Consider the following 19,171-nt stretch of genomic DNA (forward strand, 5'->3'; position numbering starts at 1 on the left):
AGTTTCACTTAAAACTTCTGGAATTCCATGACATTTCAACAAAAACTACCACAATAGGCTACTGGATCCCAGACAAATCTCAGCATAATAATATGATTATTATTATTGATTATGTTCATAATGAACATATTTATTGTTCCTAAAAGTTAAGAATTATCAGTGAAATTAACGATTAAAATTTGGCAGGAAGATATATGTATTATTAATTTTTTAGAAACGCATAAAGTTTCCTTTTTAAAATAAAAATAAACTAATACAGTTGCCCTATTGTGAAATTATCACAAATTGTGGGAGCGAGCGTAAGATTTTCAGTACAGACAAATATTTTGTTAAAACTATAAGAAGAAGTATAAATTGTTTTCATTCCATGTCATTAATTAATTGTGAAATTTAATGTCATTGTAATTATCATCATAGTTCTCAGGGGCAGCAGAATAAGTGGATAGTTTGTAGGGTAAATCAGGGGCGTAGTTTTGTAATTTTGGTCCTATAACTTTTTTCTATATTTTCACTGCTTTTGTTTTTCAAGGATAATTAAATCTGAATTTTTTAAATCATAATAAAATATAGTATAACGCAATAAAAAATGTATTCTCCGTTGAGTTTTTGATATTCCAAATATGTCTTTGATTGAAGAAGTAGTTTTTTGTTTCTGTCAAGTAATTTGACGTCAAATTAAGAACTTGGTAAACATGTTAATAAGATCTTCAGAAGACCGTTCTATATTTAAACTGGATGAAATTGAATAACATAAATGTTCTATCCAGTGCTCTAACTTTGTACAAGTTGTGGGCCACTTTTCTGAAAAATAAAAAATGCACTGAAGAATAAATTTTTGCTTCTAACAATTATTGTGTAAAAAGTGCTAAATACAAAATTCTAAAATATACTATTTTAATCCATTTATTTATTTTGTAGTATCTTGTAGTAAACAATTATGATAAAAGCGTGCTTTTATATTTGTCAGATTAAACTATAAGCAAATAAAAATAAAATGCAGTAACAAAAAAACGCTCCGCATGAGCAATGTCTTTGATCGGCCATACCTCAGTTATTTGTTGTCGGATCTAAATTTAAATCCCAGATTTGGAATCTGCGGAAAAGTCTGCGTACACTGATGTATAATAACTTAAGTTCACTCTAAAAAATAACCGAGATATCGATATCAAAAATTTGGCATAGTTTTAGTCATTAATTTTTGCGAAAATTTGCAAATTTCGACTGTGGAAAAATCAAAGAACTATTTCTTATGTAAAAAATCGCGAGAAAAACGATGGCGTAAACGGCATCTCAATTTCTGAAATAGTTTCCGAGATATCGAGCATGAATTGTTTCAACCCTTCAAAAATTTGGCCCTCTGGCGACAACCCAAAAATTCAATCGGCCATAGCTCAGTTATTTGTTGACGAAAATTGAAAATTCTCATGTTTTTGGATTCAGCGTGACATTCTACGTAAAATGAGACCCAAATTTGTTGAGTTTGCTTAATAAATAACGGAGGCATTGGCCAAAAACTGTTTTGAAAACGTCATTTTAGCGTGAATTTCAATCAATGTTTCCAAAATGAAAACGACGTTTAATAGCCTTGAATTATACATCAGTCGAAAGAGGAGCTTGAAATCTATCTACTGGCTAGATTTGAGATCGATCGGACAAATAGTTTACAAGCTATGGCCAAAAATGAAAAAAATGAAAAATTTTCATCGTTTGAGTCGTTTTTTTTTTCGCGAAAAATCGACTATCGAATTTTGGACTATTGAGAACATTTTCTAACGTAAAATGAGCCAAGAAAAAGAATGGCGCCAACCGCATCTCAATATCTCAAATAGTTTCCGAGATATTTAACTTTAAAAATTACGAAAAATGAGGAAAAATTAAAATCAACTTTCCGAAACTTTAATCAGCCATAACTCGGTTATTTGTTGTCGGATCTGAATTTAAATTCCAGATTTGGATTCAGCGTGAGATTCTGCGTAAAATGAGTCAAAACTTATTAAGTTTACCTACGAAATAAAGAAAGTATTGAACAAAAACTGTTTGGAAGTGGTCATTTTGGGGTGATTTTCAATCACTCTTTTTAATGTAAAAACGACGTTTAATACCTTTGTATTATATATCATTCGAAAGAGGAGCTCGAAATCTATCTACTGGCCCAATTTGAGATCGATCAAACAAACGGTTTACGAGTTATGGCGAAAAATAAAAAAAAAATTAAATTTTTTCGAATTTTGGACTTTTAACTGACTTGTTTTATAATGGCATTGGTGCACTCGTCCCATACACCGGGAACTCGTGCACCAAAATGGCCATTATAAAACACGTTCTTTAATATACTTTTTTTGAATTTGCCGCTTTAATAGGTCCATTAAAGTACTCAATTTGGAGTCGTTTATAGGTATCTATAAAAGAACTCAAAGTAGGAAATTTTGTTTTTTAAGAATTGGCAAAACTAATTAGTCTGCCTGTCACCTGTTTCCTGTCAAGTTATTGGTCAATTTGGATTTTACGATTCGTGTTTAATAAATTGCTGCGTAAACAAAAAATGTATCAATATAATTGAATTGTCCTTTGCGGCCAACAATAATTGTACCTAAATATAATTGATGTGAATACTGGCTGTGAGGTTAGGTTACGTTATGTCAAAATTCAGTGACAGCGAAATTCAATAAATGTCAAATTTTAAATTGAATTTGAAAATAAGTGGCAAGTCGTGGTTACAAAACCATTACCAGTCGTGTAAAACGAAAATTCTTAGAAATGGAAAAGTTAAATTTTTTATTAAAAAAAGGATGCAAATTCGAAAAAACAGTATAAAGGACTTGTTCTATAATGGCATTGGTGCACGAGTTCCCGGTGTACAAAACGAGCCGTAGGCGAGTTTTGTAAGGGGCGAGTTGGCCATTATAAAACACGTTCTTTAATATACTTACTATTATGTAACAAGTTTTATAAACGTCCCTTTAGACACGAGTTTATTTAGGGAGCGAGTGTTTAAAGTAACGAGTGTCTAGATTAGTTTATAAACCTGTTACATACTATACTTTTTCTACGACCTCAAATTGCTACCATAATAATTATTGAAACTAACATATGTGGCATTGAAACTGAAATATATTTATTATAGGACAAAAATTAACAGAACTATTTAGACTGAATGACGTTAACTGTAACATTTGATATATTTTGACAATTATTAAACAGGATTAATGTTTGTTTTTTTTTTAATTGACGTTATTAATATTAAGTTCTGAGTTGCAGTTGCTTGTAGTGGCATAACTGTCAATACATTCTGGCGTACTTTTGTTCCATAACAATACATGTATCATCGTAAAATTATTAATTTGGCATACTTTTTTATGTCGATGTCATTTTTAACGTTGAGTGTCATCTTCAGCATGGAGTAGATAGCCCCAATGAGGATGGTTTCATTTTTTCCGACAATTCTTGAAAGAATGCTAACAGCACGTTTTCAGAAAGGACTTTGTTGCTTTTCTTACTTTCCAATCCATAAAAAGCTTGTATAGTATATTCGGTGAGAGATTGAGAGATTTTGACAGTTGACATATAGGTCGGCAGCAAATTATGTTACAAAATACACTAAAACACAGTAAGTGGACTTTATTTGTTATTTTAAATTTCGCGCGTAAATTTAGTGACTTTTCTGTCATTCAATCTTTCCAGTATCCATTATTTGGTGTAATCCGTGAAGTTATATGTCAAAATGTGGTTCGTTCACAATCAAAAACGGTTTATCTTGGATTACGTAATCCCATCTATTTTAACCACGTTTCTGCAATAGGATCAAAATATAGTTGAGGACTAAATTGGATTTGGCTACTTCGAATTTTTTCCCGAACATTTTGCAAATGCCAACTACCCTAAAATTCCCTAGATTTCGAAATCAAGTTTTTTCGTTTAAAATAAGGCGAAATAGAAAAAATTGCGTATGATACTTGTTCATAATGCATTTTGCCGCACTTACTACTTTATGACACTCCTCGCTGCGCTCGTCGTGTCCTAAAAACGTGCGTGCGGCAAAATGTTCATTATGAAACGCGTTTCATAATATACTATTTTTGTACATGTAGAGAAAATGGAGCGCTTGAAATTAAGGTAGTCAGTTTTATATAATGTTAACCACATGTGATTTAAACTTCAAAAACTACGTTTTTCAAAAATCAAAATTGGGAAATCGGTGGCAAACTTAACCTATTATGTTCTTTTTATCGCCAAAAACATGAAAATGATATAAAAATGTGAATTAAAAGATGTGGTAACGAGATATTCAATAATTCTTAAAAATAATTTTAATTTATGACATTTGCTTATAAACCGCAAACTGCCCCTAGGTGATTTATGATGGTCAATATTTTTACCCATCTTGGGACAAGAAGCGTTCAAGTATATGGGAGATCACCAAGGTCGGGCTAGGATAAAAGTATTACTCATTAAATCTGAGAACATCGAGTAAAAAAATCGATATTGAACTCAATTTTAGCAAGAGCACAAATACATCGATACAATCGGCGAAAACATCGATTTTGAAAAATAGTAAATAAAAAACTCAATACAGCATAGTTTATTGTGAAAAACAAAAATTACTAAAATTCTCAATAAAGCAACAAAATAATAAACAAATACGAGAAAGACAAAACTAAATAAAAACCTTCATCAATATACGAAATAGTAAGTAAATAAATTATAAAAAATAACAAATTCGAGATTAATAAGAATAAACAAAATTCTAAAATATACGTTGACAACCAACTAAACGAAATATCACCAAAATCAAGAGTGTAAAATAAAATACATACATCGAAACCGCAATCATCGATTTTTAATGATACATCGAAAATAAAAATATATGTATTAAAAATCGATGTTTTTTTGGCAAAATCGATATTAATAAAAAATCGATGTAAGAATGACTTGTTTTCTGAGCAACCAGCAACTCGATTTTTGGTTCCCTTTTAATCAGTGGCGCACAAGCAAATTCATTGAAATGTGTAATTTTATCTCGAAAAACAAAAAGACTTTGACTTAATCTTTTAAAACCGAAAAATACGGCATTGAAAAATGTTTCTACTAATTTGATAAGTAATTGACTAGTTAACAAGATGTCGTGGTTTAAAAAATAGTATGTAATATTAATAATAATAAAACTTCATTCCAAATTCCAAAAACCAATTCCGTCTTAATCTTCGTTATTTTATTCTGACATTATTAAATAGGTTTTCAGATCTCAGCTGCTAAAAAACGTTTCAATTAACAGAACTAAGCCAAATCACGTCACTTTATCAAAGTTACAAAGTTTCGAATTTACACCAACGAGCAATAAAACTGTCTCTCCCAATTCTAACTTTATAAATTTTACATACACTAGGTTCTCATTTGGAGGTTTGTAGTCACTTTTAGATCCCATTACGCCACTCAACTTTGACGTCTATCTCATAACACGTCAAAAAGAAAAACTGAAGTTAAATTTACTATTTTTCACTTTTTTTGCAACGAGGAACAAGCAGAGTCTTTATAGTTGAGTCATTTGGTGTTGGAAATGTTTTGTTGTTGCTGTAGAATCTCAATTGATTCATTTACATAATGTAGTAGATGAGTGTTGAAAAGTTGCTAATTTTCTTTTTAAACGTGCCTTGTTAGTTAAGAAGCAAGAAACAATTTTAGTTGTTTTGTTTCATGTTGTTTTACTGAACTTACATTTAATATCAATCACAACATACGTTGAGCTATCAAGCGTGAAGTGAACAGCGGGATTTTATGTTCTTGAAAATTTACTATTTCATACATAGTAAATGTAATGTAAATTGTAAATTACATAGAAAACTTTACCACTAATGTGGAAGCAATAATAATTGTTTTAAACCCAATTAAAAAACACAGCAGGAATAGCAGGAGTATTAACTATATTGGTAATAATAATAATTTTATGTGCTAGTTTGTTGCACTGCAAATACTTTTAGAATAGTATTTTATAATTGAAAATTTTATAAATAATCGTAACTTTTGTATTTTGGATTAATTTTATAGCTTTATAATTAATATAATAATAATGTTTATACAATTTCTTTATCATAGCTGAAACTTTTTGTAAATACACACTAGAATAGATAAAATGACAATTTACGTAAATTGTTCAGTTAATTGATCGATTACTGTTTACTCCACAGGTCATAAGTCGTGAGTGCACCTTTGTATCTACACGTTATAGTGGTTGGTGCATTAGTTCGCATTCAGGAAAATTTTTACAAAAGTTTTCTAGTTATTAATCATTACATTAAGTCTGTCTTACGGACTCTTATTTATGTCACTTCAGAAACATTGTAATAATGGTGAGTTTACACTATACATAAATGTAGTTTCAAAATCCATAAGTTTTTGATTGAATTATAAACCAATTTTTTTAAATAATTATTAATTTGTTTGCTATGTACAGTAAACATCAAATTGACATCGATTTATTGATTAATAAGATGACAATGACGATAGAATTGAAAGTGTTTACTTACTATTGAAGTGTGTACCAAATTTAAAATGCAGTATAGTTTCACTTAAAACTTCTGGAATTCCATGACATTTCAACAAAAACTACCACAATAGGCTACTGGATCCCAGACAAATCTCAGCATAATAATATGATTATTATTATTGATTATGTTCATAATGAAAATATTTATTGTTCCTAACAGTTAAGAATTATCAGTGAAATTAACGATTAAAATTTGGCAGGAAGATATATGTATTATTAATTTTTTAGAAACGCATAAAGTTTCCTTTTTAAAATAAAAATGAACTAATACAGTTGCCCTATTGTGAAATTGTCACAAATTGTGGGAGCGAGCGTAAGATTTTCAGTACAGAAATGCAGGTAAGGCAGATATTTTATTAAAACTATAAGAAGAAGTATAAATTGTTTTCATTCCATGTCATTAATTAATTGTGAAATTTAATGTCATTGTAATTATCATCATAGTTCTCAGGGGCAGCAGAATAAGTGGATAGTTTGTAGGGTAAATCAGGGGCGTAGTTTTGTAATTTTGGTCCTAAAACTTTTTTCTATATTTTCACTGCTTTTGTTTTTCAAGGATAATTAAATCTGAATTTTTTAAATCATAATAAAATATAGTATAACGCAATAAAAAATGTATTCTCCGTTGAGTTTTTGATATTCCAAATATGTCTTTGATTGAAGAAGTAGTTTTTTGTTTCTGTCTTCAGAAGACCGTTCTATATTTAAACTGGATGAAATTGAATAACATAAATGTTCTATCCAGTGCTCTAACTTTGTACAAGTTGTGGGCCACTTTTCTGAAAAATAAAAAATACACTGAAGAATAAATTTTTGCTTCTAACAATTATTGGAAGTGTAAAAAGTGCTAAATACAAAATTCTAAAATATACTATTTTAATCCATTTATTTATTTTGTAGTATCTTGTAGTAAACAATTATGATAAAAGCGTGCTTTTATATTTGTCGGATTAAACTACAGGGTCCGGCAACACTTGTGTCCACCCCCAAAATCGTCAATAATTTTAAAGATAAAATTTTGAAAATTTGCATACGCTCACAGTTGACAAAGCTCTAGAAGCTGACGCAAAAATTTGTCTTTTATCACCGATAGCTTTGGCGTCGCGACGCCTTAAAAATGTAATTTTTAGTTAATTGTGAGGGTTTGCGATATCAACCTCTAATTTAATTTTTTTTTCATATAAATGTATTAAAAATATCTCAGTTGTCATTGTAGATTTAATGCAAATTGTCTTCAAATTTGAGAAAAAAATGCTGTTTTATCAAGTTAGTTTCCAATTTCATTACGTCAAAATTGGGAACTACGTTTACACCCATCTGTCAACATCTTGTGGCACAAATGACATCTATCCTTTGGCACGCTTTAGATTGTAACAAAAGTCTTACTTGGTGAAATTGTCGCTTTGTCGATGTTAATTAACGATTTCTGGTATCCATAAAGTGCAACATGCCCGTGATAATCAAAATTAACCTTTATAAGAGAGAATGAAGTGACTTGTGGAATTTTCGTGTAAACGTTGCTTGCCACTGCGCTGTCATAATTTTGAAAACTAACTTGATAAAACAACGTTTTTTTCGCAAATTTTAAACACAATTTGCATTAGATTTAAAATAGAAACTCAGATATTTGTATCGCAGTTATGTTGAAAAAAAATTGAATTCGCGAATATTTCTGCAAAAACTCAAAAATCGCTGAAAATTATACTTCTTAGGCGTCGCGACGCCAATCAAACCGTGATAAGAAACAAATTTTTGCGTCAATTTCTAGAGCTTTGTCAACTATGAGCGTTTGCAAATTTTCAAAATTTTATCTTTAAAATTTAAGACGATTTTAGGGGTGGACGCAAGTGTTGCCGGACCCTGTATAAGCAAATAAAAATAAAATGCAGTAACAAAAAAACGCTCCGCATGAGCAATGTCTTTGATCGGCCATACCTCAGTTATTTGTTGTCGGATTTAAATTTAAATCCCAGATTTGGAATCTGCGGAAAAGTCTGCGTACACTGATATATAATAACTTAAGTTTACTCTAAAAAATAAGCGAGATATCGATATCAAAAATTTGGCATAGTTTTAGTCATGAATTTTCGCGAAAATTTGCAAATTTCGACTGTGGAAAAATCAAAGAACTATTTCTTATGTAAAAAATCGCGAGAAAAACGATGGCGTAAACGGCATCTCAATTTCTGAAATAGTTTCCGAGATATCGAGCATGAATTGTTTCAACCCTTCAAAAATTTGGCTCCCTGGCGACAACCCAAAAATTCAATCGGCCATAGCTCAGTTATTTGTTGACGAAAATTGAAAATTCTCATGTTTTTGGATTCAGCGTGACATTCTACGTAAAATGAGACCCAAATTTGTTGAGTTTGCTTAATAAATAACGGAGGCATTGGCCAAAAACTGTTTTGAAAACGTCATTTTAGCGTGAATTTCAATCAATGTTTCCAAAATGAAAACGACGTTTAATAGCCTTGAATTATACATCAGTCGAAAGAGGAGCTTGAAATCTATCTACTGGCTAGATTTGAGATCGATCGGACAAATAGTTTACAAGCTATGGCCAAAAATGAAAAAAATGAAAAATTTTCATCGTTTGAGTCGTTTTTTTTTTCGCGAAAAATCGACTATCGAATTTTGGACTATTGAGAACATTTTCTAACGTAAAATGAGCCAAGAAAAAGAATGGCGCCAACCGCATCTCAATATCTCAAATAGTTTCCGAGATATTTAACTTTAAAAATTACGAAAAATGAGGAAAAATTAAAATCAACTTTCCGAAACTTTAATCAGCCATAACTCGGTTATTTGTTGTCGGATCTGAATTTAAATTCCAGATTTGGATTCAGCGTGAGATTCTGCGTAAAATGAGTCAAAACTTATTAAGTTTACCTACGAAATAAAGAAAGTATTGAACAAAAACTGTTTGGAAGTGGTCATTTTGGGGTGATTTTCAATCACTCTTTTTAATGTAAAAACGACGTTTAATACCTTTGTATTATATATCATTCGAAAGAGGAGCTCGAAATCTATCTACTGGCCCAATTTGAGATCGATCAAACAAACGGTTTACGAGTTATGGCGAAAAATAAAAAAAAAATTAAATTTTTTCGAATTTTGGACTTTTAAGCACTTTTTCTAACGTAAAATGAGCCGAGAGAAACGATGGCGCAAACCGCATCGCAATATCTCTAATAGTTTCCGAGATATTTAACTTTAAAAATAAGGAAAAATGAGAAAAAATGAAAATCAACATTTCAAAATTATAATCAGCCATAACTCGGTTATTTGCAGTCGTATCTGAATTTAAATCTCAGATTTGGAATCTGCGTAAAATTCTGCGTTCACTGATGTATAATAACTCAAGTTTACTCGAAAAAATAAGCGAGATATCGATATGAGAAGTTTGGCATAGTTTTTTTAATCATGAATTTTCGCGAAAATTTGCAAATTTCGACCATTGGAAAATCTAAAAACTATTTCTTATGTAAAAAGTCGCGAGAAAAACGATGCCGCAAACCGCAGTCCAATATCTGAAATAGTTTTCGAGATATCGAGCATGAATTGTTTGGAACCTTCAAAAATTTGGCCATCTGGCGACAACCCAAAAATTCAAACGGCCATAACTCAGTTATTTGTTGTCGGATCTGAATTTAAATTTCAGATTTGGATTCAGCGTGAGATTCTGCGTAAAATGAGTCGAAATTTATTAAGTTTACCTACGAAATAAAGAAAGCATTGAACAAAAACTGTTTGGAAGTGGTCATTTTGGGGTGATTTTCAATCACTATTTTTAATGTAAAAACGACGTTTAATACCTTTGTATTATATATCATTCGAAAGAGGAGCTCCAGATCTATCTACTGGCCCAATTTGAGATCGATCAAACAGACGGTTTACGAGTTATGGTCAAAAATAAAAAAATTAAAAAATTTTTATCGATTGAGTCGGATTTTTTTTCGCAAAAAATCGACTATCGAATTTTGGGCTTTTAAGCACTTTTTCTAACGTAAAATGAGCCGAGAAAACGATGGCGCAAACCGCATCGCAATATCTCTAATAGTTTCCGAGATATTTAATTTAAAAAATAAGGAAAAATGGGAAAAAATGAAAATCAACATTTCAATACTTTAATCAGCCATAACTCGGTTATTTGCAGTCGTATCTAAATTTAAATCCCAGATTTGGAATCTGCGGAAAATTCTGCGTACACTGATATATAATAACTTAAGTTTACTCTAAAAAATAAACGAGATATCGATATCAGAAGTTCGGCATAGTTTTAGTCATGAATTTTCGCGAAAATTTGCAAATTTCGACTGTACAAAAATCAAAAAACTATTTCTTATGTAAAAAATCGCGAGAAAAACGACGGCGCAAACCGCATCTCAATATCTGAAATAGTTTCCGAGATATCGAGCACGAATTGTTTTGAACCTTCAAAAATTTAGCCCTCTGGCGACAACCCAAAATTTCAAACGGCCATAACTCGGTTATTTGTTGACAAAAATTGAAAATTTTCATGTTTTTGAATTCAGCGTAAAATGAGACCCAAATTTGTTGAATTTGCTTAATAAATAAACGAGGTATCGGCCAAAAACTGTTTTGGAAACATCATTTTAGGGTGATTTTCAATCAATGTTTTCAAAATGAAAACGACCTTTAAATAGCATTGAATTTACATCAGTCGAAAGAGGAGCTCAAAATCTATCTAGTGGCCAAATTTGAAATCTATAGGACAAATAGTTTACAAGCGATGGCCAAAAATCAAAAAAATGAGAAATTTTCATCGTTTGAGTCGGAATTTTTTTTTCGTGAAAAATCGACTATCGAATTTTGGGCTTTTGAGAACATGTTCTAACGTAAAATGAGCCAAGAAAAAGAATGGCGCCAACCGCATCTCAATATCTCAAATAGTTTCCGAGATATTTAACTTTAAAAATTACGAAAAATGAGGAAAAATGAAAATCAACATTTCAAAATTATAATCAGCCATAACTCGGTTATTTGCAATCGTATCTGAATTTAAATCCCAGATTTGGAATCTGCGGAAAATTCTGCGTACACTGATATATAATAACTTAAGTTTACTCTAAAAAATCAACGAGATATCGATATCAGAAGTTTGGCATAGTTTTAGTCATGAATTTTCGCGAAAATTGCGTTTTGTATATAGGTGATGTACCTATTTGTCGAACATTTAAATAACCACTGAAACCGTTCATAAACGCAACAACACTCTGGCGAATCTCAAAGTCTTAATTACATTATGAACTTTATGAACACACTGCTGTACTCTGAACTGAAATTGTCATTTTGACAGATTCGAGTGGTTCTAAAAAGTTCTCTGCAGTGATCCTGTTTGATGTATTGGAAATTTTTGAATTTTAGGAAATTCGCTTTTCCTCTGCGTAACATCACTTAGTACTTCAACAAATGATAGTTATTTCTAACGCAAAGACAATAAATCAATAATAAAATTTGACGAATACATTTCACCCAGGTCAGCCCAGGTTTAACTACTATTTTTTGCCACTTGAATCTGTCAGTCTGACAATTTTGGTCCATAGCGTACTGAGTTAGAGCTAGCGGCCAAATTTATTCAAATGGACTTTAAGTATTTACATAGTAAAACCAAATGCTTTGTGGACACATGTAAGTATGAAAGCCTACAAAGTTTTTAACGAGTCTTATAAATACTAGTTTTCTAATAAAAATAGAACAAAAATTTGTTATTTAGTTTCTTAAACTGGCCTATCGTCATCTTTTTGAATATTTTGAATGTTTGTACATCGTAAGACCGCGATGTTATTTTTATTACAGCTGAAGGGTAAAGTAAGTTACCGCTGTTGCTCTAACAATAATATTAAAGATTTATATGGAGATCATGTTTTGTGAATACGTTCCATTTTTTTCTAACAAAAACAAATATTGACAATATTAAACTTGAATAGACTCAACGGGCTGAATATAATAAGTAATGCAATAAGTCAACTTTGCTGAACACATTTGTAAATGTTTGCATTAGATTTATTATTAATGAGAAACTGGTTTTTGTTTACATATGGCGGAAATCATAAAAGACGTAAAAATTGTGGAAGACTAAAAGAAACATTTTTGATCACTATTTCTAACAAACATGTTATAAGCGAACATTATTTCATCGTCAAATTTAATAAGATGAATAAAATCTTTCAATGGTGTATTTGATGAGTATAATAAAAATTTATAGAAGCAATCAACGAGATCAGGTCGTTTGTGATTATTACTCAAAGAATAGATCTTCCAGAAGAAGTTTAAACACTGATTGAAGAAGATTTATCAATCAAGCATGATAAACTAAAGTCAGCACTTTGTCGTATTTTCCACATGATTGACCTTTCGAGAAACAAAGCCGATGAATATAATCACGACAGTGGAACTAAAACAGATTCGTCTTATAGAAGCTGAAACATTGTTATCTCAATTTCTTAAAGAAAACATTGTGAAATCAATAGGGTTACTAAACGAACAAAATATGTTAAAATGATGATTTTAGTGTGAATTTATCAGTCCTTGACAATTGAGGAGTTATTTTTCAAAACTCAATAAACCCAATTTTGACTGACAGTGGGTTTGAATTAGAGATTAGAAATCTAACAACCTTTTTATGCCAAAATAGGTAAAGTAAATTTGAAGAAAATTGAACAAATTATCGTTTTTTCTAAACCCTTGTAAAAATTTATGAAATGGATTCATTGAGTTTTGAAAATTAACTCCTCAATTAAAATATTGATGGTATTTATTCAGTAAGTGTTAAACTTTAATAAAGGATTGATTCCTCTCAGTTTAGTGAATAAATTAGTATATTAAAACACCGAGTTTCATAAGGCAAATTTTAAGGCACGAATCCAAGTTTTATAATGGATGAGTGCCTTAATGGCCTTATGAACGAGGTTTTTATACTATTTTTCCTAATTTGTGTTCGTTTTCAGTGCTTGAATATCCATTTCGATACGGAATGTTAGAATAACTTTGTTTAAAATACAAATTAGGAAATAGTATATTAAAGAACGTGTTTGATAATGGCCAATTTGGTGCACGAGTTCCCGGTGTACAAAACGAGCCGTAGGTGATTATAATGCCATTATAAAACAAGTCCTTTATACTATTTTTTCGAATTTGCACCCTTTTTTTAATAAAAAATTCGAATTTGTCAATTCTAAGAGTTTTCGTGTTACACGATTGGTAATGGTTTTGTAACCACGACTTGCCACTTGATTTTCAAATTTAATTTGAAATTTGACATTTATTGAGTTTCACTGTCACTGAATTTTAACCTAACCTCACTACCTGTATTCACATCTATAATATTGTGTGATTCATTAAATTTCCATTCGCAGTTGGCTTTGAGAAAAAAAATCATGTCGTAACTAACACCATTACAGTAGTTTTGACTTAATATTTGCGAGATTTGCTAGTTATCGAACAAGAAGTCAACGCACGTCCAAAATACACGGCCTACCTAGAATGGAAATTTAATGAATCACACGATATTTAGGTATAGTAAATCCAGTGAGTAAATAGGATGATTTGAATTGTATGGCATGAAACATGGCAACTTGAAATACTCTAGAATTTTCCGTCTTTTTGGGGATATTAATCTCGATTTAAGTTGGTTATGCAACTACGCCTTCCCGCCTTTTTAGAAATTTGTCAATCATTTGACATTCTTCATTCTTGACCACTTTAAGATCCACTTTTTGCACTGCTCCTTGAGTTTTGTTGGTAAAATAGTGTCTAATTACTAGTTTTTCGGTTTTTCTCTTGTGCAAATTGTCTTTTGTAAGTTTCATGATGAGTAAAGTCCGTTTTTTTATTAAAAAACCACCAACACCGCACTTCCCTCCACTTTACAACCGGCAACATCGTCGATGGTGACTTTTTGGTGATAAAATCAAATAGGTTAGCTGCCTAATTGACAATTTGATTACACAAAATGGCCTTTCAGGCTGTGCCGAGTCTTTTGACTATTAAATCCTTTGATTTGCAATCCAACAGACTGTAAAAGAAACGTTTTTAACGGAAACACTGCCTAATTTTCAGAACTGTCAAAAATTTGACAATTATTTTCTCACCAAAAATCTCCCTAGGCAACGTTGCCGGTTGTAATGCAGGGGAAAATCATAGCATCATGACAACTATTTTAAATTTGGCGGTTGTTGGTACTAGTTTTTATCGCGCAGATTTGGTTAGAAAACTGTCATTTATTTATTCGTTGGACAGACTATACATACATATATTGTTGGCCGCAAAGAACAATTCAAGTATACGAATCGTAAAATGGTGAAATTGACCAAGAACTTGACAGGAAACAGGTGACAGCCAGACTAATTAGTTCTGCCAACTCTTTAAAAACAAAATTTCCTACTTTGAGTTCTCTTATGGATACCCACAAACCACTTCAAATTGAGTACTCTAATGGTTCTATTAAAGCGGCAAATTCGAAAAAAAATTTTTAGGGTTGAGAATTTATTTTTGAAACCTCGCAACGCAAAATATACATAAAATTACCTGCAGTTGAGCTTCCAGAATTAGTCATTTTTATTATGCAATTTTTGGGCTCTACACATAAAAAAATTCATTCTTGGTGTCTTGATTGCTGCCGGCCCCTGGAACACTTGTTGACGTTTCACACCTCTTTGAATCAATAATTTTGAAACTTTTATATATACCCACTTTTTTTTAACATATTTTCTATTTCTTCTTAACAAAAACTGTTTTGTCTAAATCCAATACCGCACTTACGACTAACCAAGTGAACGTCGTTTCATTAAGAACCCATTTTTTCCACTTTCACTGGGAGACAACATTGTACCTCTTTACATAACTTTAAAAGATTGTATTGTGCTCTAACTACCGACTAACCATTCTTTAGTTTTACAATTATTGACCAAATACTGCGTTCAAATGTACCATATTCATGTGAAATGTAACAGTAAAACAATGAAACAAAAAAAATTATAAACTTTAAAGAATCGGAAATCAAAAAGACACATTCCACCGAACTCGGATGTGTAGTCAGCGGTAAATGACATTATTAAGATTAATTCTCGACACGTTTAAAGCATTTCCTTGTAAAGCACTTCCGTCTGATGGTATCAAGAACCACTCGGTACCTGCAATAAAAACAATTTCTACCCACAAATGCACGTGACGAACCAGCTACTGGTTAGCGCCAGAGCCACTGTTGACTGATCGTATTAATTTGCAGTGTAAGTTTATTGTTTGGTAACATAAAACCAAATAGAAATTTGGTGCTGGCCAGTAAAACTCTGTTTTTAGCGCGGAGTACCTATCTACACTTATTTGTTTTTTCTGAGTAGAAAAAAATTGAAGTTACTTAATTACGAGCTCCTAAGAATGTTGCCTTGGTCTTAAGAGGAGGCGACCCAAAATATGACCTTCAAAATCCCCCAGATTCTGGCAGCTGTCAATCACCATCGATACCCCTTAGGCTAGATTGTAAACGTCCAGATACAAGGTGTTTATAAATGTTTCTAGCATCAAGGGTGGCTCTGGAATTCCTGCCGTGCGCTATTTTGCCGCTTTGTTTTTATAGTGAATATAACTATCTTGAAAATTATTTATAATGTTACTTACGTCTATGACGTTTTAGTTACAGATTTGTGTCCAAGTTTTTGATTTTCAGGTTTTAAACCACAACTAGAACAGTTCATTTCTCAAAATTTACTTTGCTCCATGTTTGAGGTTAACTTCAAATGTCAGTTGAAAAATCGAAACCCACATTTGTAATGAGCGGCAAATTTCTTTGACATTTCATAGCCACCCTTGATGCTAGAAACATTTATAAACACCTTGTATGTATAATTTCTAGCAGTTTTGGTTGGCCAAGTGCAAAGAGAAATTGTAATTTTTAGCCGACCTGATGGTATCAGACCTTTCGTTATTATAAGTTATTACGAAAGAAAATTTTAAACTCATTGGAACGCGCCAAAATTACGGCGCCAAATTTAAAATTCTACTTTTAATTTTCTTTAAATTTTGGCTCAAAAATTGATTTTGTAGATGCGAAGTAAATGGTAGACACTACCACAAAAGGTACCTGATCGAAAATAGAAAAAAAGTGTAAGAAACAAAAACCATTTGAACATAATATGGAACGTGTGGCGCACCTACAATAGAAACCTGCAATATTAACGATACAAATTGGCTCAAAAATCAAATTTTATTTTTGTTAAAAAGTTGGAGTGCTTAAACATGCAGATATTTCTAAGAAATTTGAATATAAAATTTTGCGAAAAATATCTTGAATTATACATACGTAATTAATTAGCAAATTTTACTACTAAAAACCTCCTTTTTCCTTCTTGTAAAGAATTAAAGACTATTTTTTTTTTTAAATATTAACATTATGTACATAATTTACCTGTCACGAATTGGCATCGACCTTTGTTTCCTAGAGTCAATTAATTCCGGCAACATGTAATCAAAATAAAACTTAATTAATTTTGGTTTCATTTTTTCTTTCCAAAAAGTTGTGCACATTTTTTTTCGTGTTATTCTTAACTGCCCATGGACTTGGTAATACCAATTATGATTTGAATTTATAATGTATGTTCCATTTTTTTCTAGTTTTCAGAAGTCAACCTTTTTATTGAATTGATTTTATTGAATGAAAAGTTTTATACGGGCATTTCATTTCAATAATTCCGTCTTCCTCAAGAAGACCGTCAGGTGTGGCTCCCAAAAATTTATATTCATCTCAAAGGAACAAGATTTAGTGGGTTTTTCAGTAAAAGTTGAACCGGCCGGCGGCAAAATGAAAGAAATTGGCATTACCTAGTAAAATTGCAACCGGTCAGGTTGCTCCATAGAGTCTTACCATTCAAAACAATTTTGTTTCGTTCAACATTTTTCATTTAAATTCTAGTAAAATAAGAAAGAAATAAACATAAATAATAAAATATGTAATAAGAAAATTATTACTATTTTATTAAATATTATTTTATAAATTTTACGTCCAAAAAACGTGAAATAGTCGAGAAATTAATTCGTGTGTCATTGAAAGACTTTAGTTGAAAACATAACTATAAATTGAATGAATGTTCATACTACATAGTTGTTTCTATCATTTCATACATCAAGAATTATGAAATTTCGTTGTGCTTGTACTTATTAGCACTTTTAATAACCCTCTTCTAATTGTAACCATTTTATTATCCTCTGTGCAAAACAGGCAGGTAAAAATTTTAGAAGAAATCCCTTGATTTACAACTTCCAAAGCTGGTCAAGAAACCGCAAATGAGGGTACGCTTATAAATCAGCCTAGTCGTAAATTATCTGCAAAGTTCAGAGCTTCGATTGAAAATTTTTTAGTTTATCTCTCTCATAACTAGACCAATTTAAATGATATCGATTTAAACTTAGCGGGAAAGTGTTTTTGAAACTGTTCTTTACTAATTCTAAGTTTAAAAATTCACAAAAATCGGACATAAACTTTTATTCGTAAAACTACCCCTAAATTATCGATTTTTCAAGTCATTTAACTTTTAAATTAAATGTTTTTTCCAATGTTTGATATTTAATTTTAGAAGAAAATGTGAATACAAGCAGTTGAGAATAAGAACGAAACTTATACATTAAAAAATAAGCGAAATATTTAGACGATACTTTACATGGGATTCTCCATAAGAAAAATGTCTTGGCACTCGCCTCAAAAAGAATTGAAGAAAGGTCTGGTCTAAGTATATTATACTTGCAAGGTCCAAGTACTTGCGACCGCCTTAAATGAACAATGGATTAAGTTTACAGCTTGTGATTAACCTCTAATAGCTGGTCATAAATTACCAGAATTCAGACAAAATTTTAATCAAGGATTTAAAAATTGCCATAGCTTATTTATTTATAAATAAATTAGATCGCTGTTTTCGCATATCAATTCACAATTTGGAAATCTAGACATTATCTGAAGTCGATTTTTAATTTTTCTTTTAGTTACAGCTGTACTGGAAATTTGGGTCGCTGGGAAGAAACATCAAATTAATTTTTATCTTTTTCATTTTATATTTCATTCGTTTTTTTTATATCGATATCTTTCATAGTAACGAAGATATCGTAGTTTGAAATTAGCATTGAATCTCCGTAAGAGCAAAACAGGTCGCCTCCTCTTGAAAATAATAAAATATAGAATAAAATATGCCCAATATCAATGAGTTTGCAAGTAAAACAATCTTCAAAATGAATTTGAAACAAATCCTTCCAATGAGAGCGACTCTTGACCTCTTTTGGACTTCGAGCCGCAAAAGGGAGCCCCACCCTACTTAGCACACGTCTAATTAAAAATCTGAGCACACGTCCATCGGCTACTCATATCTTTGGGTATACATTGTTTTGCTACAATCAATGCTTCGCACATCTTCATTCTCTTGGAGGAAGTTCGTAGGACGTGACATCCATCGCTGGGCTTTTTATGGGCAGGTATTTTCATCGGTGGTTCTTTGCATACAAATTGTTTTTAGTGGCCGTTCTTGGTAAACTAGGGTTTATCGGTGCAATTTTGTACATATTTATTTTGAATTTATGGGGAGTGTATGGCGCAATTTGGTAGTAAACAGCGGATATAAAATA

At 31.2% G+C, this 19,171-nt stretch overlaps 1 protein-coding gene across 1 annotated transcript in view; it reads left to right on the forward strand.

Annotated features, from left to right (window-relative positions):
* The first annotated feature begins 6,202 nt into the window (after positions 1-6,202).
* Positions 6,203-19,171, forward strand: part of Mctp (multiple C2 domain and transmembrane region protein) — a 126,857-nt gene continuing 113,888 nt past the window's right edge. Inside the window, exon 1 of the mRNA XM_088049952.1 lies at positions 6,203-6,344. Within this exon, the coding sequence (XP_087906078.1) occupies positions 6,317-6,344 (28 nt within the window). The 5' untranslated portion in view covers positions 6,203-6,316. The remainder of the gene's footprint in view (positions 6,345-19,171) is intronic.

This window comes from Gnatocerus cornutus, chromosome 1 (genome assembly GCF_029298725.1).
Source record: "Gnatocerus cornutus isolate USDA-ARS CGAHR chromosome 1, icGnaCorn1.1, whole genome shotgun sequence".
Classification (NCBI taxonomy): Eukaryota; Metazoa; Arthropoda; class Insecta; order Coleoptera; family Tenebrionidae; genus Gnatocerus; species Gnatocerus cornutus.